Source organism: Neurospora hispaniola, assembly GCF_033458365.1.
Source record: "Neurospora hispaniola strain FGSC 10403 chromosome Unknown B0T23scaffold_4, whole genome shotgun sequence".
Taxonomy (NCBI): Eukaryota; Fungi; Ascomycota; class Sordariomycetes; order Sordariales; family Sordariaceae; genus Neurospora; species Neurospora hispaniola.
The window spans coordinates 2,322,712-2,345,634 of record NW_026944409.1 but is presented as its reverse complement, the minus strand read 5'-3'; the positions used below and the strand labels follow the sequence as shown (position 1 = coordinate 2,345,634).

General features: G+C 52.8%; 9 protein-coding genes and 1 non-coding gene across 10 annotated transcripts; 5 read left to right on the top strand and 5 right to left on the bottom strand.

Annotated features, from left to right (window-relative positions):
* Positions 1 to 758: 758 nt before the first annotated feature.
* On the top strand, positions 759 to 2,491 carry B0T23DRAFT_404595 (uncharacterized protein; the record flags this gene model as incomplete). Its single annotated transcript, XM_062838919.1, has 4 exons — positions 759 to 1,913; positions 2,021 to 2,075; positions 2,240 to 2,262; positions 2,306 to 2,491. 4 exons carry the CDS (start codon positions 759 to 761, stop codon positions 2,489 to 2,491), a joined length of 1,419 nt encoding a protein of 472 aa, XP_062693011.1.
* Positions 2,492 to 2,549: 58 nt separating this feature from the next.
* B0T23DRAFT_t206 lies at positions 2,550 to 2,633 on the top strand. Its single transcript has one exon. It is a non-coding gene; the product is annotated as a tRNA-Tyr (tRNA).
* Positions 2,634 to 3,515: 882 nt separating this feature from the next.
* Positions 3,516 to 5,714, top strand: B0T23DRAFT_453618 (uncharacterized protein; the record flags this gene model as incomplete). Its single annotated transcript, XM_062841183.1, has 3 exons — positions 3,516 to 4,508; positions 4,589 to 4,831; positions 4,902 to 5,714. The coding sequence occupies exons 1-3, from the start codon at positions 3,723 to 3,725 to the stop codon at positions 5,712 to 5,714; spliced, it is 1,842 nt and encodes a 613-aa protein (XP_062693010.1). The 5' UTR covers positions 3,516 to 3,722.
* Positions 5,715 to 5,719: 5 nt separating this feature from the next.
* Positions 5,720 to 8,555, bottom strand: B0T23DRAFT_144476 (uncharacterized protein). Its single transcript, XM_062832423.1, has 2 exons — positions 8,288 to 8,555; positions 5,720 to 8,224 (listed from the first exon to the last, which is right to left on the bottom strand). The coding sequence occupies exon 2, from the start codon at positions 8,220 to 8,222 to the stop codon at positions 6,015 to 6,017; it is 2,208 nt and encodes a 735-aa protein (XP_062693009.1). The 5' UTR covers positions 8,223 to 8,224; positions 8,288 to 8,555; the 3' UTR covers positions 5,720 to 6,014.
* Positions 8,556 to 10,392: 1,837 nt separating this feature from the next.
* Positions 10,393 to 10,746, bottom strand: B0T23DRAFT_428815 (uncharacterized protein; the record flags this gene model as incomplete). Its single annotated transcript, XM_062840157.1, has 1 exon — positions 10,393 to 10,746. The coding sequence occupies one exon, from the start codon at positions 10,744 to 10,746 to the stop codon at positions 10,393 to 10,395; it is 354 nt and encodes a 117-aa protein (XP_062693008.1).
* Positions 10,747 to 11,085: 339 nt separating this feature from the next.
* Positions 11,086 to 12,771, top strand: B0T23DRAFT_379947 (uncharacterized protein). The gene has a single exon (XM_062837183.1). It carries the CDS (start codon positions 11,192 to 11,194, stop codon positions 12,704 to 12,706), a length of 1,515 nt encoding a protein of 504 aa, XP_062693007.1. The 5' UTR covers positions 11,086 to 11,191; the 3' UTR covers positions 12,707 to 12,771.
* A 1-nt stretch (position 12,772) lies between these two features.
* On the bottom strand, positions 12,773 to 14,617 carry B0T23DRAFT_412589 (DHHC palmitoyltransferase-domain-containing protein). The gene is made up of 2 exons (XM_062839490.1): positions 14,193 to 14,617; positions 12,773 to 14,133 (listed from the first exon to the last, which is right to left on the bottom strand). The coding sequence occupies exons 1-2, from the start codon at positions 14,279 to 14,281 to the stop codon at positions 12,933 to 12,935; spliced, it is 1,290 nt and encodes a 429-aa protein (XP_062693006.1). The 5' UTR covers positions 14,282 to 14,617; the 3' UTR covers positions 12,773 to 12,932.
* Positions 14,618 to 15,071: 454 nt separating this feature from the next.
* Positions 15,072 to 18,699, top strand: B0T23DRAFT_144403 (uncharacterized protein). The gene is made up of 2 exons (XM_062832422.1): positions 15,072 to 15,360; positions 15,417 to 18,699. Exons 1-2 carry the CDS (start codon positions 15,202 to 15,204, stop codon positions 18,522 to 18,524), a joined length of 3,267 nt encoding a protein of 1,088 aa, XP_062693005.1. The 5' UTR covers positions 15,072 to 15,201; the 3' UTR covers positions 18,525 to 18,699.
* B0T23DRAFT_442164 (uncharacterized protein) lies at positions 18,623 to 20,531 on the bottom strand (the record flags this gene model as incomplete). The annotated part of the gene is made up of 1 exon (XM_062840808.1): positions 18,623 to 20,531. One exon carries the CDS (start codon positions 20,529 to 20,531, stop codon positions 19,098 to 19,100), a length of 1,434 nt encoding a protein of 477 aa, XP_062693004.1. The 3' UTR covers positions 18,623 to 19,097.
* Positions 20,532 to 20,672: 141 nt separating this feature from the next.
* B0T23DRAFT_379939 (iron-containing alcohol dehydrogenase-domain containing protein) lies at positions 20,673 to 22,905 on the bottom strand. Its single transcript, XM_062837182.1, has 3 exons — positions 22,620 to 22,905; positions 21,501 to 22,545; positions 20,673 to 21,379 (listed from the first exon to the last, which is right to left on the bottom strand). The coding sequence occupies exons 1-3, from the start codon at positions 22,647 to 22,649 to the stop codon at positions 20,949 to 20,951; spliced, it is 1,506 nt and encodes a 501-aa protein (XP_062693003.1). The 5' UTR covers positions 22,650 to 22,905; the 3' UTR covers positions 20,673 to 20,948.
* Positions 22,906 to 22,923: the final 18 nt, after the last annotated feature.

The following is a 22,923-nucleotide window of genomic DNA, read 5'->3' as shown; positions in this document are numbered from 1 at the left end:
CCACAACGAAGCGAACCCAGGAGATTCCTATCCGAGGTCCGGTGCTTCTTTACAACCACCAAGCCAGGACACGCGCGAGACCAACAAGTCAGGTGCTCGTCGAAACTGACTGTCGGCCTTTCGTCCAAACTGAACCCTCCCCGCCACTCTAAGTACAGTATCTCGTCGTATTTCCGGCGCAAGTCGAGTCAACGTCCGTTTTGCGGAGGAGATACGTATCACCGAGGGACCGAAAACTCCGGTTCGTTCATTCTACTTGCCGCTGCCTCCTAAAACATCTGACAAGCAAAAGGTGTGTCCAAACCCCAACGCACAACCAACGCGGAAGTCCCTTGCAATATCCAGCTTCCATCATCGCTATTGCATTACACCCTGGCAATCAAAGTCGGGCCTTTACTGAAAGAAGCGTCAAACAGTCGTAGAAAGAAAAGGGTCGTATCTCTCATTGTCGGGCTACTATCTCCTTCCTCTTGTTTGCGCCCATCAAACCACACATCTGCCAGCAACAGTGTCACAGCTCTGATCTGCCAACGACGTGCCAGCGCAGCGTGTCAGCAGCCGAGTTACAAACTCTCGTGGACATCAAGCGTGAGCCCCATTGCTCCGACCGCAATCAAGAAGCGACATAAACCTGATTTCTCCGACGTTTAAAGTCCTACTCCGCGACACAACCCACCTCTACCCTTCCACCTTCTTTGCGACTGGATCGCGACTAGTTTAAACTCACCGCTCCGTCACTTCCCTTTCCAAATACAACCATGGTCAGAGAAGAGGTTTTCAACGTCGAGGATAACCCGTACAGTCGGGTTACTCCTGAGCACCTGCCCGAGTGTCTCAACTCCAAGACGAAGCAGCTTGAGCTAGCCAAGGCTATGGCCAACGTCTTCAGCGAGCAGGGCGCCAAAGCTACAGATGCCACCTTCTGCAAGCACCAGGGAGTTGACAGCAAGACTGTCTTTGTGTCCATGAACGAAGGATCCGACATCGTCATCCAGTTCCGCCTCCGCTCTCTCGACACCACCCCTTTTGAGCGCGCCAGAAGCTGCCCCGGGTTCGACCAATACGTTCCCAACATCCGGCTCGTAGCCGTCATCACTGACCCCAGGGACTTGGCCAAGAAATCCTGGATCTACGCATCAAACCGCATTGTCGGCAAAACCTGGACCCAGGTTGTCCAGGAGCAGGGCGTCCATATCCTTCCCAAACTCTGCAACTCGCTCGGCCGCGTGCTAGCCAAGGGCTACATCCAGGACAAAAGCCACGAAGCAGTCGTCAGAAAAGTCCTTCCCTTTCTGATCCCTTTCTTGTTCACCCTCGAGCCAGAGATGAAGCCCTACAGATCCCTTGCCATGGAGATATTGCGTCACCAGGACAAGATCAGCGAACTTCCTCTGTTCATGGCCCATGCCGACCTCTGGGCAGGTAATCTCATCGTCAACCCCGATACCCATGAGGTTATGGGCATCGTTGACTGGGAGGATTCGTTTCCTCTGCCTTTCGGCATCGGCCTGCACCGTATCCAGATGGTTGCCGGCGAGGACTTCAACTCGAACTGGCAGATCCCCAACAACTTTGAGGAGTCTGAGAGAGCATTCTGGGCTGGAATCATGGAGGGAAGTCCCGAGCACCGCCAAAAGGAGTTTCAGGAAAAAGCCCACATTATCGACCTTGCTGTCAAGATGGGCGCTCTGACGGCCGGGTTCGTCTACCAATACGACGACAAGGGACACCTGACTCTCAAGCGCGATAGCGAGACTGGCAGTCCTCTCGTCAACGGCACTCTGCCCTTCTTATTGAGTTATGAGATTCCTTTTCGCCGCGGAAGCGAGAAGGGGCCGTATCCCGAGGAATTCGAGTGGCCTTTTGAGGGAGACGAACAGCGCCAGTACAAGTGGATCTGCGAGTTGCACGAGGTAGGCCGTCCCCTTTCCGTCAAGCCTTCTGTGTAAGGCTATGGCACCTTCAACTTGTTGGGAGTCTGGATCAGTCATATTGCATCATCTGTGGACATGAATTGTAGGAGTTGGGCGCGGCAGGCAATCTGTTCGACTGGGATATCTCAGACATGGTGTTAGGTGAGATGGATCTCGGAGCATATTGGGGTTTGCTATTCCTGGCTTTCTATCTCATCGCATGTATTATCTTTTGGCTTGGTTCTCCTCGCTCGGGACACAGTCGAGGTTGCATTCAGACATACCTGTCATCCAGCAGACATATGGGACTCGGATGACTTATCTAGGGACCAGACTCGAGGATTTGCTGGTCAAGCCTCTTCATTTCGTGGTGCCCACGGTATTTGCCACAGGCACTTGACTTCTCAGTTATACTAATGCAGTGTCTTAGCCCATCATCATCTCCAATTTCTGAACTTTCCAAATCTTTCTCTTATTACGTGATGATGCAGCCCTGCAGGACTCCTGCCCTGCACATGCACCTCTGCCATCTTTCAACCCTCTCAACTCCTCCAACCCTCTTCCGCCCGCTTAAGTAGCCCTCAATCCCTACAGGTAGGTACATAAGGAAGGGAGAATGACCATATAAATAACAAAGTTCGATTAGCTCAGTTGGTAGAGCGTTGCAGGTATAGGAAAATGTACCTACAAAGGCCAGGAGTTCAACTCTCCTATCGGACACTGGCCGGGTACCTTTATCCGGCTGTAATCCGGCTTGGATGAAGTTATTCGGCCGATTTTTTTTTTTTTTTTTGGGGGGGGTTCTTTCTTTGTGTTTCCACTTTGACTTTGACTGATCACCTGCTGATTGTATTTTTGTTTGTTTGTTAGTTAATCTTCTGCTTGAGAATAAGGAACATGAAAATTGAGTTATCAGTGTAGACGACCTCATGAAGATGCACGCTCGTCTTCCAAGTTCTGCGCGTCTGGTGCCAACGAACGTCTTGGTCATCGCACACAAACCACCCACCGAGCTACCCTTTTGAATGATTAAAGGAGTAAGTTTGAAAGGAAACAAACTATCTTGTTAAGCAAATGCAAACTACTGGTAGTAGAAAAAGTATTCACCACTGTATCGTGGGCGGCAGAGCTCCGAGGTAGAAGTTGTCGAGGCATGACCGCCAGGTTTCCACCCGGTTGACCAGCTTCCCGAACTTTTTCACTCTTGCTCAAATATATGAAAGCACTTTGGATGATCCATATCCTTGTAATAACCGCATAAAATGAACAGATAAAGGGTTACTATCACAAGAGATCATAGTGTCGCCGGTGTTGTTCGGGCATTTCATTCAACCAACCCTAACCCGAACTTGAGAATGTTGACACCCCCTTTCCCAACCCCGTCAGGCGCTATTCATGATTGAGATCCCCGCTCGTACAGCGCTGGACTTTGCAGTGCCTTCAGGTGCTTCTTTTACTTAGTTTTTCATTCACCATGAACAACGCAAGCCTCGAAATTCATGATTGGCTACACCAATGTCCAATGCTAGGGTGTTCGACGCCAACAAATCAACCTGAAGCCCATGTCAGGATCATCTACAGCCACCTATATCCTTCATAAAACAGTTGTCCATTAGCGGTTTTTTAGAGCGTAACAGTGGGTTCGGCCTGCAGGCCAAGAACAGCGAGATGGATGCAGCGATGGTGGCATTCGCTCCTCTTCCTCACCTTGATCCCCTTCAGTTGAATAGGTAGCCTCAACGTGGAGCACTTCAAAAGGCAAACGACACCGACAAATCGTATTTTTGTATCTCCTGTAAGCCCACGTCGATGGAGTCACTCGCCCAGAACTTGGACCACCTAACCATCACCTCCCACCCCTCCTCATTCACATCATCATCCTCCTCTTCCTCGGTCCCAGCATGGATCCTGGCATGCTTCGCCGAGAGAGCAGCGGACGCCAAAGCCGCCGCGATCAACAACCATGCTTCTCAAGAAGAAAAAGAAGCAGAACATGACCAAATGGATCTCGACATCGTCGACCCAATCCTCCCCAGAAAAACAGTCCTCCAATCCTCCTCCTCCTCCACCCCTTCCGACCACTTCACCCAAGCAGTCTGGGGCCGCGTCTTCAACCACCGCCGCGATTACTCCCTCACCCCCCACGTGCACGCCGTCGTCCACCCGCGCACCACGGCCGAAGTCATCGCCGTAGTCGAGTACGCCAAGGCCACAGGTAAGCGCGTGAGTGTGCGTAGCGGGGGTCATAGTTGGGCGGCGTGGAGCGTGAGGGGGGATGCTATCTTGGTGGATTTGTGTGAGTTGGAACTGCCGGATACCCTTAAGATAGATTGGTTCGGGCATCATGGAAAGTACGGGTGCACGGAGCGAGTGATGGATGATTCGGCTGAGAGGGAGCCGGCAGAGGCGTGTGTTTGGTATGATGAAGAGTCACAGGTAGTGGCTTGTCCGCCGTCGATGACGGGGCAGGAACTGAATGACTTTTTGGTGTGGATGGGAGGAAGCGGGAAGGAGAGGATGTTTGCGGGCGGGCATTGTCCTGATGTTGGGTTGGGAGGGTTTTTGCTGCAAGGAGGGATGGGGTGGAATTGCAAGGTGAGTTCCAGTCTTTGAATCTGGGATGTAGGTGAATATCTCTACGATGCTGACATGAAGCTTGATAACACCACATATAGAACTGGGGATGGGCATGTGAATCCGTCATCAGCATGGAAGTCGTGACAGCCAATGGCCAACACCTTCTCATCAACAACGACTCCCACCCCGATCTCTTTTGGGCAGCGCGAGGAGCAGGCCCCGGATTCCCCGCCATCGTCACTCGTCTCTACCTCCGTACACGGCCACTTCTGGAGATGTACCAAAGCCTATACTTCTACCCTGTCTCGCTCTTCAAGAAAGTCCTGCAATGGGCAATCAACGTGTGTTCCCCCCAGTCATCTCTATCTACCACCTAGTTTCATCTACTCACCCACCCCTGCCCATTTCCAGATCGCACCAACCTGCGACCCAGGCATGGAAATCGTCTGCGTCTCCTCCCACCTCCGCACTTCCAAAAACCCATATGACCCGAACCCGGCAAAGGACTCAGACTACGACCCCGAACCCACCATCCTCGCCTCCTTCACCCTCCTCACCACCTCCCGCTCCGCCGCCCTCGCCGCCCTGCAACCCATCCACGACCTGCACCCGCCCGGCACCAAACACCTGGTCTTCTGCCAATCTACTTCCCTCGGGCAAGAGTACAAACAACAACTGTTAGCCAGCCCGTGGGGACATAGGTATTGCTGTGATAACGCTTATATTTCTAATGAATTGTCGTCTTCCGGTCCATCCTCCTCATCCGGCTTTGCAGCACACGAGACCGCGGAATCTATATCAGTCCCCGACGTCCTCGAAAAGGCTTTCACGACTTTACCAACGGTCAAATCTTCTGCTCTCTGGTTCTCCATGAGCCCCCGATCCCGCCGCCCGCTTCTAGATCCCCAGGGAGAACCAATGGCCCTGTCGATGCAGAGTGATCACTACTTTGCTGTTTATACAGTCTGGTCTGATGAAAAAGACGACGAGCGGTGTACGGGGTGGGTTAGGGATATCTTTAAGGGTGTGGAGAAGTATGCTGTGGGGAGTTACCTGGGGGACGCGGACTTTAGGGTGAGGAGGGCGAGGTTTTGGAGTGACGAGTGTGCGAGGAAACTGAGGGAGGTTAGGAAGAAGTGGGATCCGGAGGGAAGGATGGGGGGTTTTTGTGACGATAGGAAGGGGGATAAGGAGATTTTGAGGAATGGAGGTGGGTGGGTTTGAGTAAGGAAGAGTTGGGAAATCATCGATTCTGAAAATATCTAAGCTGGAGGTACCCAGATGGTAACTTCGTAAGCCTACCAAAAATGCATCAGCGAAATAATCTAAGGCGTCTGTGAAGCAGATGAAGGCATTTTCGCACAAGAGATACGCCCATCTGTAAATGAAAAGGGGTATCGACCAGCTCAGTCCAACGCCTCCCCCAACACCACCCATGCATTTCGCCCTCGAGTAAAGACATTGCAAGCCCACCTGAACTCCCTCAATTCCATCCTCGAACGCCTCATCAGAATGAGGTTAGGCCTAAACCGAATCCACCATCTCAACATCGCTATCATCCGCCCCTTCATACCCGCTGTCCCGACCCTCCATATCTTGATCCCCGTTCTCATCATCATCCTCATCAATCGTCATCAACTCCCCATTTCCACTTTCACTACTTCTCCCAAGCAAATTACCACTATGACCGTCATCCTCGCCATCCTCATCCACATTCGTCAAATCAACACTCTCCCTCTCGGACAGCCTCGGAGTCTGCCTAACGAATAGGTCTGATCCTGAACTCCCTGAACTCCCTGATGAAGATCTATACCGTAACCGTATTCTGTAAGTAGACGCCGACCCCGCTCGACTTCCATTCCCATTCCCATTGCCTCTCTCAATTACCAACGACCCAGACCTGGAAACCGATCTAGAAAGCGACCGAGAAAGCGACCTCGACATGGACAAAGACATAGAACCCCTCCTTAAAGCCACAACACTAGCAGATTCCAGAGCAGCTGCGTTGTTAGGAGGTAAGTACCTCGCCGCCGACGACGCTGGTTGGATGTTAAGCAACGAAGCGAAGCTTTGGGGACCTCCATGTCCTCTTGGTGTTGAATTACTCCTGGAACTAAGTCCTGAAGGAGTTTCTAGACGTCCAAGGTTGGCTGGGACGGAGAAGCCTCTGTCCAGAAGACTGGAAGTCATGGAACCCATGGGCGTGAGGGAATGGAGGCGGGCTGGGACGGATGCTGTGACGCTGGGGCCTCCTTCTGAGGAATGAGGGGTTGGACTAGGCTGGTGTTGTTGGGGTTGGTGGTTGCGCTGGCTAACAAAGAGGTTATCGTCGTCTGAGTCGGACTCTGAATCAGATGAGAGTTCGATCATCACACTGGCGGCCCTTCCGGTAGTACTTCTAGGTGGTAAGTCGGTTTCTGTATTGGGACCGGGGGTGGATTCCGAATTACCAAGATCAATGGCATCGGTAATGGAGCTTCCTGTGACACTCATAGCCGGGCCTCCACCCCCATAGTGCGGTCCACTGGAGGACGAAGAACTTGAGCTCGAATTCGAAGAGTGCCCCTGTCTTGGACTACTGCTCGCACTCATATGCGACGGAATATGAGGAAAGTCTTGTCTTAACTGGTCATACGACCATTTGTTGATATAAAAGCCTTTGACGAGATCCCAATCTGCCTGGCTGGGGTTCCAGTGGTTATTGTTACCGAAAAGAGGCTCCAGGTTCTCCAGTCTTGAGCTTTCCCGACGGCTGGGAACTTTCTGCATAGTAGAAGTATTTGTAACGTCCTCGACGAACGACCAGTCCGCTACTGACTCACGGGTAGCGGTCCTGGATGTAGATGTAATGGCCTTATACAAGTCATAAAAGCGAATCCATTCCAGACCACGGAGGGCATAGATGAAATCCATTCCTTGAATGCAGCGGAGGGCGCGATGCTTGCGCTGGTTAGGCTGGCCAGCGGTTTGGCGAACCATAATGTCCTGGATGATTGAATTTTCATATCGACGACGGGTATATCTCTTCTCACTTTCATTGACGAAAATAACCAGACTTTTGAGACGATGACAGTCCAGGAGAAAGCTGAGAGGGGAGGTGCGGCGCGAGACAGGGATACGACCATTTCGGTCCAAAGGAACGGTCAGGTATTGATTTCCCATCAGTGTAATCTCAAGGTGCTGTAAGCGGCTGATACGGGCCGGACCGATCCCTTGACAGAACCGTGAAAATTCGCCCAAGCTGGAGAAAGCGAATGTATTAAGGCCGTAAAAGCAGTGGATGCCAATGAAGAAGAATCGACGGCATACAAGAAGGATACGGAGTAGAGAATTAGGGTTTTGCCCGCTGTTAGTGATGTTACAGCGCCGCTCCCCCCAAAAAAAGACATTTTTGAGACCACTTCGGTTTCTGAGGGCCGCTTCTTCTGGAAAATCCTGGTTTGGGACGAAGGGGTCGAGTCGGGAAATAACGTGGATAAGCTTGTCCTTTTTGAATAGCCAGAGTTTGAAAATCCTAGCCTGGACTTCGGCCGGGAGGGCATTGAAGTTAAAGCGTCTGTCGTCGGCGGGTCTAGGACCAGATGGATCTGCTGCCTCTCCTTCCTCTGGCGTAACGAACTTGATATTGGGATGCACCCAGTTGGTTCGCACGCTCATATTCTCCTCCTTATTGCATTGTTTCCATACTGTTTTCCATGGCGGTTGTCTGGTTGCAATGTGTTGGCGTAGCATTTCTGGCCAGGTCTAGTTGATATCAGTATCTGTCCAGTGTCCAAACTTACTTTGCTATTACATACCACTTGTGTGTGCTTTGCTTTTTTCGCCTTCAACCTGTCAATCTCTCTCCTGAGGTCATCCGCTTCTTCTCGGGCTCGATCCCTCTCGTCTCGGAGAGTATCGTTAAGTCCAACTAGAATGACACGAGCATGGGCACATTGCGTGTTCGTACAGGGCCCTTCTTCATTTGGCTCGTCTCCATTGAGAGTGGGTGGTGGCGTAAGGTCGTCCATGGTCTGTGATCCCCTGGATGTCTCAATGTGAAAGAGAAACGGATACCTGAGATCAGATCCGATGGCCACGAAGTGTTCAAGTTTGGCACTCGCTGTAGTTAGTGAAGACGGATGGCGTATGAACAGTGAGTTGATGGAGATATGATGTTTTGAGGGAAATATAGATGTCCGGCGAAGGAAAGGATGATAGGAAGGGAAGGATATGAGAGAAGATATAAGCAGAGAATGAGGCCGCTGTCGAACCGGCTTACCCGAGGCTTGTTGAGGATATCGTTGAGAGTCAGGAGAAGAAGATGGTCACCGGAAGAAGAGAAGGAAAGGCCTTTTTATGGTGGGAGAACCCTGAGCCGCGATGGGGTACGAGTGTCGATGGAGAGTAGAGGGAGGGTAATCGGCTCCCGCCCCGGAGGTAGAGATGGAAGCCGAGGCGATGTATCGGATGAGTCTGTTGGTATCGAGAGGGATGGAAACACAAGGACACCAAGTGGATGAGTGGAGGTGAGGAAGTACTGAAGATTGGGATTTTTTCTGATGGTTCTGGTGGGAAAACAAGCAGGTAGTCTGCTGGGCACTAACTTGGCGGAGGAGAGACTGCGAGAAGATGGCGATAGTGTCAAACCGGCGGAAACAGGGTCTGTGGATGCAAATAGCAGTTCAGCCAGGATATCTCGAATCGGGCCCTCCTCCAACTGAGGCATCTTGGCTTGGAACCTCAAGTCATGGTCCTGTTCAGGCAAGGCAAATTCAGTCCTATATAGTAGACTGTTTGCTCGAGTGACCTCGGTACGACTAGATGGTCCCATCAGGAAGTCTCACTTGACCAGGATATGCAAAGGTCGGAGGAATGAGGTGTACTGAATTCAGACGAAAAGGATAAGGCAAGATATATCGTTGCCAGGGCGAAAGCGAAGCGTCTGTTTACTATGGCGAAGGCAAACACGGCCGGGGAGACGGTGATGGTCATAGGTGATATCCTCCTGATGTTGCGAGTGAGGTCATTGTTGACTCGGGTTTCCCGGCATGTGATGGCACAATACTGGAGGTGGGTCCTCAATTATAAGCAAGCACTCTTCCGTCTACTGATCAACACATTTGGAACCTCGGAGAACTCGTGATACCAATGACTATTGCAATAATCACATTGGTAATCCTCGTACGATCAATGTCGATGAAGATGAATTCGCATCTGTCGTCTGTCGTTGAAGGGTGCAAGCCAAACTCGGAAGTGGCCCGCCTGTTGCGTCGACGACCGATAGCAAACTCCGCGTACACTTTTTCGCAAGTCCCGGCAACGGCAAGCGGGCGAATGTCCAGACGGCAGACCTTGGACCATGTAAGCCGCAAGCCCAGATTCCCCAATAACTCTCGTACCCATTCCGCCTTGTGCGTGGCCAAGTGAGCGATATGGTGTGCGGGAGCCTGGAAACACTTCTGATGCGCGGTATATGGTAGGTTGTAAGTTCTCGAAGGTTGCAGCTGGTCTCCTCGAGTTCAACTCCAAACTTGGGCGACTGAGCTTTTTTTGACTTTTTGTGGTCTTTCGAATCCCCCCTTCCTTCCCAAACCGTGCTTCCATCGATTTCGGATCCTATCGGTCATCTGATCTGGGATCTCGCACATCATGCTTGGTCTTTGTCGATGCCATCGCCGTCATGGTATTAGTCGGACCCGATCTTATTCCATCCCAAACCCTTTCCCCCCTTCTCCTGCTCAACCAAAGCAATTGTCGCGGCTCCAAACCCCGTCTTCCTTGGCTTCCCAATCCCATGTCTAAACAGATCGAACTCCCATAACGCCTTTCTTCCATCCATATTCAACCCAGCAATAATACAGTCTGTCTTTCTTGTACACCCGCATACGGTGCGGTCATGGCGCGGTTGACCCTGCACAGTTTACTTGTCCTCCTCCCCTTCCTGAAACTCCTTGGGCAGGTCCATACCGACCCTCTTGGCCGTCAGTCTGACCCTCGTCTCCTCGTCCATGCCCATGCCGGGGTTGTAACGCTCCAGCAAAGTGACGTATTCCCGCTGCGCCTGGAGATAGGCAAGGAGCTGCTCGGCTTCGGCGACGGAGGGTTTGTGAACGGGGATGCTAGCGCCGGCGGAGGCGGGGGAGGCGGCGGAAGAGACGAAGTCGCGAAGGCGCTGGTGGAGGGGAGCGCGCGGGGTGGTGAGCAAGGGTCGGGGAGGGAGCTCGCGAAGGAGGGCGCGGTAGAGATGGAGGATGTTGGTCTTTGCGGCAGACATGTTGGCGTTCACTTAGTCTGGTTGGGTGATGATGTGGGAGTGGTGGATAGCGGTTGGGTTGAGAGGGAGGTCGGAAATGGGAGAGTTTGCGACGGCAGAACGCGGGCGGGTGTGGACTGGAAGAGGACGCGGCGAGATGCGATGGCGGATCGAAGATGAGGTCAGTTTGGACTTCCAGCTTGCGCTCCAGAAAAATGTCCCGAGCTTCCAAGAGAGCTCCATCCGATTTCACCTTTGACCCTAACCCCTGGTATTGAACAGCTTATCGGAAAGATGATTAGTCTCCGCGGCAGGCAAGATGGTGTTATCGGGACTTAGCATGGCATACCTTATCAATGACAGAAAGAAAGTCGAATTGAAATCTGCGACTCTCTCTCCCATCACTGCTGTCTTGTTGCGCCAGACAAGATCCCGATTACCTCAGTTGTCGGCAGCATACTCCGCCATGACATACCAAAGGACAATGGCCAGTATTTTGGCCATGCCTCCCAACCTGAGGTCCGTAGTCCTCCGACAACTCGCAGCCTCCCGACCCGTCACAGTTGCTGCCCCGATCTCTTCCATCCGTCTCTTCAGCTCCACGACAGCGAACCCAGCACGACAACGCCCGGCGGCACGATCTACGTCGCGATCTCAACCCACACAACCAGGGAAAACCCAGGGAAAACCAGCGGAGAAACTCAAAGCGAAGCAACACGAAAAACCCAAAGACAAACAGCCAGAGAAGCCCAAAGCCAAGCAACCAGAGAAACTTAAAGCGAAACAACCGGAGACATCCAAAGACAAACAAGCAGAGAAACCCAAAGACACGCCCAAGAAGATCAAAAAGACCGGGCCAGTCGAAAAAGCGCCATCATCCTTCTCCTTCCTCCCACCCCCCTCCAACGACCCCAACCAGCGCGCCCTTCCCGCCCCGGCCCCGACCGCCAACTCCCTCTTCGCCGCCACCCACATCTTCACCTGCCAGAAACCCTACTTCATGTACGCCGCCCCTCGCTTCCTCAACTTCCCCGTCAACACGCACGTGCCCGAAGTGTGCATCCTGGGCCGCTCCAACGTGGGCAAGTCCACCTTGATCAACGCTTTATCGGGCGCCGCTGGCGCCGCCGCCGGTCGCGCTCACGGTCTCGAAGCGCGCCGGGCCGGACGGGCCATTACGTCCGCGCACGCGGGTAGCACCAAGACGATGAACGCATACGGGTTTGGCCCGCCACCGAAAGTGGCGCCGCCCAAGAAGGAGGCGGAGCCCGAGGCTGGGGAGTCACACGCGATCAAGTCGCGGTCGGAGAAGAGGGAGGAGAAGAACAAGTTCAACAAGGAAAGGAAACCGACGAATCAGCTGATATTGGTGGACATGCCCGGTTATGGGTTCAACTCGCAGGCGGAGTGGGGCAAGGAGATTACCAAGTATTTGGAGAAGAGGAAGATGCTCAAGGGCGCCGTGGTGCTGATCGATTCGGTGGCGGGGGTCAAGAAGGATGATAGGACAGTGTTGGGTATGTTGAGGGATGCCGGTGTCAGGACGACGGTGATCTTGACCAAGGCGGATAAGATTGACTCGATGGAGGAGTATCGCCAGGGGACAGGAAAGGAGAGGAAGGAGGGGTCGATTGGGGATATGTGTGTGAAGGTGTGGGAGGAGTTGAGGAAGATTGAGGAGGAGAGTTTGACGTGGGTGGAGGGTAAGGGGTGGGAGAGGGAGCTGTGGGTGACAGGCGCGGGTGACCCGAGGAATGCTGGGTTGGGTATTGCAGGCGCACGGTTGGCGATTGCAAAGATGGCTGGTCTGGTTAGGGACGAGCGGGCGCTGGCAGATGAGGAGGCACCGGAGCTGGGAAGTGTGGTGATGAAGCCAGCGCCGACGGTGAGCAAGATTATACCATTTGACCAGATCGTATGGGCAACGCCGCATCAGGGGACAGCAGGGTCTAAGGGAAGCCGGGAGAAAGCGTCGTTCTAGGTGGATGATCTGATGTCCGCTTGGAAGTCACTGTAATATTTATGTACGATTCGAAGCAATGCCAATAGACTTGATACCCCTTGGAACATGTAAGTATGAAAATCATCACCAAACTCATTCCTCATTTTGCCCGTAGACAAAGTGAAAAACACGTTTTGGTCTCTAGTTGCTAGCATCTATCTGCTCTCAACACGTCTAATGGGTATCCCAAATCTCAAAACACCACTCAAGAACTCCGTCTCCTACTTCTCCCTCTCTCCCTTCCAAACTCGCGCTCGTCAACAGGACTCCTACCCTTTGACTCCTTGAACATGAAATACGGCAAGAAGACATCGACAAGATTATCCCAAAACCCGATATCATAGAGATTCTCCACATCCTTCAACCTCCAAACGGCCTCCCACTCTCCCTCACCCGGCAACCGATGACTCGACCTGGGGGGCTTTCCATCCTCCGTCCTCACCATAATCTGCTCCGCCTCAACGGGCCACCTCGTCCACGCCGGCTCGACCTTGAGGTCTTTCTCCCTGCTTCCATCCGCCGCCATCCGCCGCTTATACACCCCGCCCTCATCCATCTCCGCCTGCCAATCCTGCCACTTCATACTCTCATTCGTCGTCGTCCCACAATAAACCAGCCACAAATGGTATCCCAGCAACCCCCAAACCAACGGCGTCGTCAGCAGCGCCAACAAGGTAACGCCCCCCATGGCCACTCCCGACTGTAGGCCCCAGCTCCAGAGGAGCAACCACCGATGAAAATCCAGGTCGCCGCTGTTCCATGCTTGAGTGGAAGTCCACCACGGCATCAACGTCCAGTAGGGGAACCTCGCCTGGATCTTGGCCCGGATAATCACCAGCCCCAGAACCCCGCCGTAGAGGGTGAGGATGGCCGTGCTGAGCAGCAACAAGATGAACCACCGCTGGTTGTTGGCCCCGACGCAGTTGTTGATGAAGATACAGTGGTGGTCCATCCTCCCGACGCACTTCTTGCAAATACTGCAGTGTTTCGACCTCGCGGGTTTCAGGAGGCGGCACGTCTCGCAGCTCGTGCCGGGGTGGAAGAGGGTGAAGTCGTAAGGGTAGCGGGCCATTTCGCGGACATGAGTCTTGGCGTTGATGACACCCGGGTCGGTGAAGGCGGAGAGGTAGAGGAAGATATAGGGACATAGGATGGCGATGGTACCGAAGAATTTGTGGGTGAAGGAGAAGTGAGGCCAGGCGACGGGTAGGTAGAGGTATTCGCCAACGGAAAGCAAGAGGAAGAAGAAGATGAGGATGGTCGGGTGTTGGTCGTACCAGAGGTGGCGGCCGAGGCGGGTGAGAGAGGTGGTCAGGCGCCCGTTGGTCAAGGTGCGGTCGACGGTGAGGACGCCATTGGGGAGGTGAATCCAGATGAGGCGGTGGAGAAAGGAGATGGGAGTGTTTCTTTTTATCACAGTTAGCAATCAAGATCAAGTATTTGGGTGGGAGAATGGTTGATGTACCGTAGTGCAGGTAGTCTGCCGAAAAAGGCCACAAAGGTCATGAATGAGATGCCAAGGATGACGGCGGCGATGATTGCGATGGTGCCCATGGTGTCGAGTCCCCGTTTTTTCCTTCACTTGTTGTCCGGGAGGTGAGAATCATAATACGAGTTGGTAATTATGGATGAGTCTTGCCCAAATCGATCAGGTCTAAAGGTGGAGGGTAATGTTTCCAGTTCAGTTGGTAAAGGTGAAGTTGGGTCTCCTCTCTTTGTGAGGCCGCGGGTGTCTCGGCCAGCGAACACCCCTGTCAACATACAGCTGTTCTCAGGAGGGGCAAACCGAGAGGAATGAAATGGAAAACACCAAGGAAAGACTTTATGAACAGAATAAAAAAGATGGCAAGAATCAGAAGTAAGAAGAGGAGGATATGGGGGGAATCAGCTCTGTGACTTGGCAGCTCGGACCACCTCAGTCGTCGTCGATGCCAAGACCGACATTCTGTTTTTGGATGCCTCTAGCCTGTAGGGTTAGGGTCAGAGCCCTGTTCGTCCCCGTGAGAGCGCGACGAAGGGTCGAATCTCCACGCCAAACACGCGCGAACAAAGAGAGGGAAGGCACGGCGCTTCACACATAACTCGGTGGAAGGTTCCATGTTGATGCTGACATCGATCGATTGCTTTCATCAAACATCCATCTTGAGGTACAGCTTCTCCCTCGTCATCTGCTTTTCACTTCCATTCTGCTCCGGGTTGGCTGGCCCACCGTGATTCGCCCGCCCGCCAACGCACGCTTCACTTTGACTGTGCCCAACGGACGCCACGCTCACAACAACAAAGTGAGGCCATTGCCAAATTCGCCAAACACCTATAATAAATCAACAAACTAACCACGCTCTACACTCAAGCCCTCCGCCGTTCACAACCATGAATTAAAGTGTACAGTTGAAGCCTTTCTTTCTTGCGCTGCCAAGTGACTGAAAGAGCTCAGACCCAGGGTTAGGGCAATAGCCCATCAGTCACACTTCAAGATGCCGTCAGCCGGAATCGTGTACGAAGGGGCCTTGGCCAATCAGACTCCGGATGGGAACAACAACCAAACTCCATCCGAGGGCACTCTCTTCAAGGGACTCAAGTTTTGGATCTCCCTAAAAGTGCCAGCTCGCCAGTCCTTAGTTGAGTCAGTCAAGGTATGTTGCGCAATTGTTTTGTCTGCGCCTGACCACATCACTGACACCTCACATAGGCCCATGGAGGGAAAAAGGTAGAACTGGAAAAGAATGCAGATATTCTCATTGCAGACCATGCCAAGAAAAATCTTGCCCCTGCTGGCTCTCTATCTTGGAAGTACATCACAGATTCCATCAATGAGGGTCAGCTGGCCGACAGAGACCTTTACACAATCGACCATGCCACTGCCAAGGGAGTGCGTCCTGGCGGCTCAGCCACGTCTACCAAGAGCACCCGGACCCCTTATACACCACAGGACGACAACCTCCTGATTCATTGGGTCTTGGAGAAGGAGAGGTCAGGCGCCTATATCCGCGGCAACCAGATCTATATCGACCTTGCCGAAAAGTACCCCCGACACACATGGCAGTCATGGAAAGATCGCTTCAAGAAGCAATACGATCATCAACACAGGCACGGTCTAGCTGAACTGCTTCCTCATAACTATCAGCCGCCACCACCACCAGATCAAGCCCCTGCACCCGTCCGCAAAGAGGAGAATGTCAGACCCGGCACGCCTCCCGCAACAACTAGCACAGTACACACACCAGCCCCAGACCGCTCACAGGCTGTGTCTGCACCCGCCACCGGCAGAGTCACCTTCACCCAAGACGATGACCAGGATTTCATCGGATACCTCAAGCAGATGAAACGGCAAGGAGAAAGCTTACAGGGGAACCTCATCTACAAAGTGTTCGCGGAGCAACACCCACGTCACAGTTGGCAGTCTTGGCGAAACAGATGGGTTGAAACCCTACAGGCTACAACGAACCTGGACGAAGATGATCTTGCCGCCCCGAATCCTCCTGAGCCCAGCCTTCCTAGGCCAACTCCAAGGGCTACCGTTCACCCCCAAGTAAAGGCGACGCCTCAGAGTGCTGATCAAGCCGCGCCTAAGAGGCGAATTTCAGCAGCTGTGCATAGAACGCGTCAGGATGTCCCCACAAAGAGCTGGAGCTCACCCATGGGCCCTGTAAAAGCTACAATAACAAGCTCTGCACACAAACACTCCCCGCCTCGCTCGACACCTTCGCGGCTCGAAGAAATAAACAAGCGAGCTCGCTTGGTTCATGGAGAAAAGAAGAAGATTAAGAGTGCTTCTATCATTCAACGAGCCTGGCGATCTTACCAGGCCCGGAAACAAGACCCCGAGCGGCAAAGTTTAATCATGTTCCAGGCTCTTGCACAGGGTGCTTTGGTCCGATGGGCTTGTGCACCTGCCTTTGAGTCCCAGTCTCAGCAGTATAGTGAGGATGAAGGGTCCGTTGATCTCGGACACCCACTTGAAGAGGGAGTTTCGGTGCCCACACAAACACCGAGAGAGCAGTTCTACGTATATCTCAACCGGTATAAAGAGGCCATTGAGGCCAATCCAGTCACTTGGGTAACAATTGGGGGTAAAGCTGTTGACATGTGGGATCTATGGACGGCGGTTACGGAACAGGACGTGCCTGCCAATGCACGGGACTGGCAAGAGATTGCTGAACTGCTGGACTTTGACTGGATCGCCGAGCCAGATGTTCCCAACCAGCTACAAACAGCATTCCAGGAACACCTTGCTGAATTCGAAAACTACTACAAGGAGTTTCAGGAAGCCCAATCATTTGAGCTCAATCAAGGGACAGACGAGGATAGCGAGGAAGAAGAAGAAGAAGAAGAAGAAGAAGAAGAAGAAGAAGAAGAAGAAGAAGAAGAAGAAGAAGAAGAGAGTGAAGAGGTGGACAATGACAAAATTGAGGCGGAAGAAGAGGAGGATGATGCTAATGAAGCAGAAGACACTACCCTACGTCAAGACCCCAATACCACCGAGTTTAGGTCCTCTCCACCCATTCCCATCATAGGGGCCCTCAAATCTTCAGGGGCTTTGAAGAGGAACTCTGATCAGATGATGACCTCCCCGCTGGACAGAATGACAAGTAAGCGACCACGATACGATGTGGAGGACGAGGTCCCAGAATCGCCGCCTAAGAGATGGCAATCTCCGCTCCCACCAATTCTGGAAGCAACCTCCAGGCCAGAACTGGCTGCCGATGTCGCTCTGATCAACAAAGACAACGAGGACGATGCTGCTGACGATATGCCCATCCTTGGAGATGATGGGGAAGACGATGGAGTGGATGAGTACAGGGAGGAGGATGAAGACCCGTTCATCACACAGCCACAACAACCCTGGCAGCCCACAGTGGAAGAGGCTTCGTCCCTACGATCTTCTTCAGCCTTTAGATCGCAAGAGCTTTCATCAGCGCAGAAAAAATCTGCTACTCAACCAAACTCAAAGACACAGGCCCAATATATCTCCTCTGACTCGGATTCCAATTCAAGCAGCGACGCCTTCGGCCCGCCTATCGACTCTCCTCGGCCTCCTCCCGAGCAAAGACGCTCTCCCATTCCTGTTTCTGTCCCTCGCCCCTCCATAGAAATCCCAACAGCTCGCAGACAACTTCCCCCAAGAGATACCGCACCTGCCTCTCGTAGCCCCCCACCTCGCTTCCGTATTCCCCCCGATCCCTACGCCGCAGACGACGAAGGCAGCAGCAACCTGCGCCGTACATCACCACGCCAAATCCAACACCAGGCACAACCACAAGCATCCTCTCATGCCCCTCCCCGACCCTCTGCTTCACGATCCTCCCTCGCAGCCCCCGCCGGCCATCAAGACCGCCACCAAAAACCACATCCGCAATCCACAGCCCCACCAAAACCATCACCTCACACCGGCCGGGACCTAGGTGACGGCATTGCCTCGGAAGATCCCTTAGCCATCATCAACCGCTACCTCGCCCGTGGCTACAAGCAGCGGCACTGCATCCGGGGCATGCGGGCGACAACGCACGATCCTCTTGTGGCCGGTAGGGCAATCGATGCGTTGGAGTCCGGAGGGGGGTTGCCGGATAATGTGCCGGGGATTTGGACAGAGATTGACGATGACGGGTTGCGATTGCTTGAGAGGTGGGAGAGGAGGATGAAGAAGGGGAAGAAGATGGATGAGGAGGCGAAAGAGGTGGAGAAGAGATTGTTGGAGAAGCATGGACGCAAGAGGATGAAGTTGCGAATGGATTTCTTCAAAGAGTTGGATGGGTTGGGTAAATCGAGAAGGAAAGATGATAGTCGGTACTTGATATGAGCTTATTTGATGGTGTTGTTGTTGTTGTTGGATTACCCAGGTTGCTAGGAGTTATGAGGGGACTAAAACTGTAAGTGAACTTTTATTGTGCAGGTACTAAAGGAACAAGAGACGTTGGGCAACTTGGAGATATTCCCAACCTGGAGGTATCTATTCACGCTCTTCCCATGATGTCTATCTCTATCAATTCACTTATATGAATGACAGACATCTGTACAATCGATTCTTTCCAAGGATACACTTAAATTGCTACCTTGGATCCCATACGTGTATTACTATCGCGTTTCCCTCTCCGTATCCAAATTACGTTCTCGAAATTATCCAAGTCTCTTCTCCGTCACTTTTCATTTTACGCTTGCTTCTTCATCACACGACCAGGACGAATATCAACAAACCCCTCATCAATATCAACGCTATTATCCTCCAAAAAGAAACCCGCCCATTCAGATGGCTGAGCGACACTAGACTTACTCCACGTGTGAGTACTGTCTTCTTACCTTCCTTCCTCCTATTCCTCCTCCCTCCTTCCAAACCCCCCATTCCTCACATATCCCCTTCCTCTCCCCATTAGGATTATGCATACCCCCTGTTTCTCCCCATCGGATGATCCACCCACTCCCACTCTTCTTTATCTTCTTCCTCCTCCTCCTCCTCCTTCATCTTCTTCTTCTTCGGCCCAAGCTTAGCTCCAACATCAAGTGAAAGATCCATCCATTCCTCCGCGCTATCTTGAATCAGGCGAGATACCCGATGAGAGGAGCGTCTGCTGCCGCTGCTACCGCTAAAAGCAGGATGGAACTTGGGCGTCGTAAGTCGCTTGAAGGACGCTTCAGACGAGGCGAGGAGGGCGACGTCGGAAGGGGAGAGGGTGAAGGGTCCTAGTTGGACGGAGGAGGGGGTGGGATTTTCGGTGGTGGAAGTTTCTGTGGGCGGTCTGGAGTAGTTGGGTTTTCTAGTAGTGGTAGTTGTGGTGAGTGGTTTGGAAGCTTGGGTTGGAAGAGGGCTTGCAGGGGGGTTGTAATAAGTACCTCTACCGTTGATATGATGCTGCTCGACGTCGTTCGTCTGCTGCTCGATGTCGTTCGTCTGCTGCTCGCCATCTATCAAGGATTCGATCCGACCCGAATGATCTAAAGAAGAGAGACGGTTGAGTCGTCGTGCCTGCAACCGGGCCACAGCACGTTTGACTATAAAGCGCGTCGAAAAATACGCGGGGTGGGCATCAGGATCAGGTTCGGTTCGAATTCCTAGCGGTAATTGCATCCCAGGACGAAATGAGGCAAGCAGCGTCTTGGGTCGGTGGTGGTGTATGTTCAGAGCATCTGCTTTTGTGTTCGAATTGGCCCAGTGGCCATGCTGGAACTCTTGTTGGTGTCTGTCAACCAGTTGTGCTGGACAACCGAGATCTGAACCATCGAATCTTTTGGCCCGGGTTTCTTCACGGCTGCTGTCGCCGAGGGTTTTATCTCTAGACGGCGTAAAGAGGGGAGCGCCACCATCACTGTCACTGTCACTGTCACTGTCACTGTGACTCTCATCTTTCCCATCCGGTTGTGTGGTCCCTAACATACTATATCTGCTTCGGGACATAGTACCAACCCGCAAGCTGGAGGCGTGGCTGCTGTTAGGGGTCGACCGCATGAAGAGAATCTCGTCATCTTCATCTTGATCTTCATCATTATCATCATCTCTGCGGTGTTCGTCGGTGATCATAAAGGTACCCGGCAACGCCTCACCAGGAGTCGTAGAGAGTACTCCTGCATGTTCGAATTCGGCTGAAAGTGGAAGCGAAAACAAAATTGGATCTGTCCCAGAGCAACTGGGGTTGGGGTTGGGTGCACCCTTGTCCTTATTGGTGTCGCTGATGTTGTTGATGGCGTTGGTCCCCCGAGGTCCAGGGGGTTCTGTAGGGGACGGCATCGTGGAGGTGAGACAGCTGAAGAGCTGGGAGAACTGGGAAGGGGTGTATGTAGGCTCGGTGACCTCTGAGTTAGATGACGAATACATCCTTTGTGATCAAGCTAGGAGGAAAGCAAAGTAAAGAGACAGCAAAGAGTTTAGAAGGGAGGAAAGAAGTTTAGAAGAGTTGTTCGTTCAAGATCATCTTTTGTATCGTCTAGATGTTGTCCATGATTTGAACTTGATCACGGGCAGTGCTGTCGAGGGGATGATGCGATGAAGACGAAGAGGAGGAGGAGGAGGAAGTGAAAAGAAGGCACAAATAAGGAAGTTGGCTCAGACAAGCGAGATCCCCCCTTTCTTCCCAACTCATCGTTGTTGCAGATATCCGCATCGATTCATGCAGTCTGCATCTACCAGCATACCTCTACCTAACAACCTAACCCCGATATATCAACCCAACCCAAACCATCCACCATTATCCATAGAGGTAGGCACCACCTCTGGCGCACCAGACACTCATAATTAATGTTCCAACGCATCCTCAAACAACCGTCCCAACTGCTCCCTCTCCGCCTGCAACTCCTTCGCCAGTCCTGGGGCCAACATCAAGACTCTTGCCTGGGGAATCGTTCCCTCGACCAACTGCTCGACATGTTCCCTTCCGAAGCCCAAAGCCTTCAGACCAGCGGGTTGATCTCCCAAGTCAGCCAGGAACTTGGCGATGGCTTCTGCCAAAACCTCGCCAGCGCTCTCGCGCTTGACGTTGGAGATATCCACCCCAAAGGCTTCGGCGGCAGCAAGATGTCTGTCCGGATTTGAAGCAGCTGTAAACTTGAAGACCGCGGGCGCTGTCACGGCCACGGAGACGCCGTGTGGGATGATGGGGTGTGGTACGTCGTAGCCGGCGTGTTTGTAGGAGGCAATGTTTTGGGAGGAGATGGGGTAGGACATGCCTTGCGAAAAGTGTCAGCGATGATGATGATGAGTCAAGGGAATGGTTACACAAGAAGCATGATGACTCAGGAGGATGAAGAGACAAGGAAAGAAAAACAAAAGAAAAAGACAGTGACGCACCGTGACACAAATGCACACCAGCATTACCAAATCCCACACCTGCCAACGTTGCCGCCAGCAACATCTCGGTCTGTGCCTCCACATCCTCCGGATCCTTTACGCTCCTAGGCAGATACTTGACCGTCTGCCTCAGCGCGTTTAGTGAGAAAATATCACTAATGGGATTAGCGCCCTGATACGCCGGTCTGAGAATCGGGTTCGTTGGTCTCGGCGTCCGCTCGTTGAATGGAATAGCCGTGTAACTTTCCAGCGCATGACAAAGTACATCCAACCCCGAACTAGCCTTCACGGCACTCGGCATCGTCCGCGTGTTTAGCGGGTCACAGATACCCAGGTAGGGCTTGAGGTTGCGGTGGGCGATACCCGTCTTGGATTTCTTGGCTACCAAGTCAAAAATGGCCGTGCCGGTAGTCTCACTGCCTGTGCCCGCCGTGGTCGGTACAGCGATGAGCGGGTGGAGTTTTCGGTCCACGGGACGTCCCTTACCCAGGGGGGCGTTGACAAAATCCATAAAGTCGGCGTCCTTGTAGACCGAGTATAGGTTCATAAGCTTGGCGGTATCAATGACGGAGCCGCCGCCGACGGCCAGGTAGACCGAGTAGTCGCCGGTGGTGCGGGCCCAGTCGATGGCTTCCTTGACGGAGTAGTCCTTGGGTTCGACCTTGACTTTATTAAAGATCTTGTACTTGATGCCTTCCCGGTCGAGAGACTCGCGGACTTGGCGCATAGCGTCGAGCTTCTCGACGGTTGAGTCGGTGATGACGGCGACGGTGCCGGAGGGGTTGAGGTTGGCAATGTCCATGCCGACTTCTTGCGTGACGCCAGGGCCGAAGCGGATGGAGGAGGCGGCCATTTCAAAGGCGTACTCCTTCAGTTGGGAGGTGTCTTGGGGTGTGGCATAGTTACGCCGGGAGGTCCTGTCATTGTATCGGGACACCGTTGACCGGGTCTGGTTTTGGTGATAGCCTGGGTTGGAGTGGCATGGACATGATGGAGGATGGGTGTATTGAACTGTCTTGAGCAAGTTGACTGCTCTGGCTGCCCTCTGTGAATCGTCAGTTACAGATCTACCTACGTCACTCTGTCTTGTCTTGGGGGATGTATCGTGGGTAAACTTACACTGGGCACAACACGAATAGCTGTGCTCATGTTTGTATACTGATTGAAACGTGGTTATTTCTGTATGTAATCGTTGAATAGAATCTGTAAAAGGCAAGAATAGCGGAGGTTTCTCCAAATGTCAACTGCGAGAAACAATGAACTGCGAAGAAGAAGAAGAAGAAGAAGTCGTCACCGACACTCGGAACCGGTGAACCATCTTGGGCTTCATCGACGGTTCGTCACCTCGGCTCCCCTCGGTTCCCCTCAGCTCCTTTACCCCAATCTTGCTACATGGCAGTAGACCGACGGCTAGTGGTTTCCG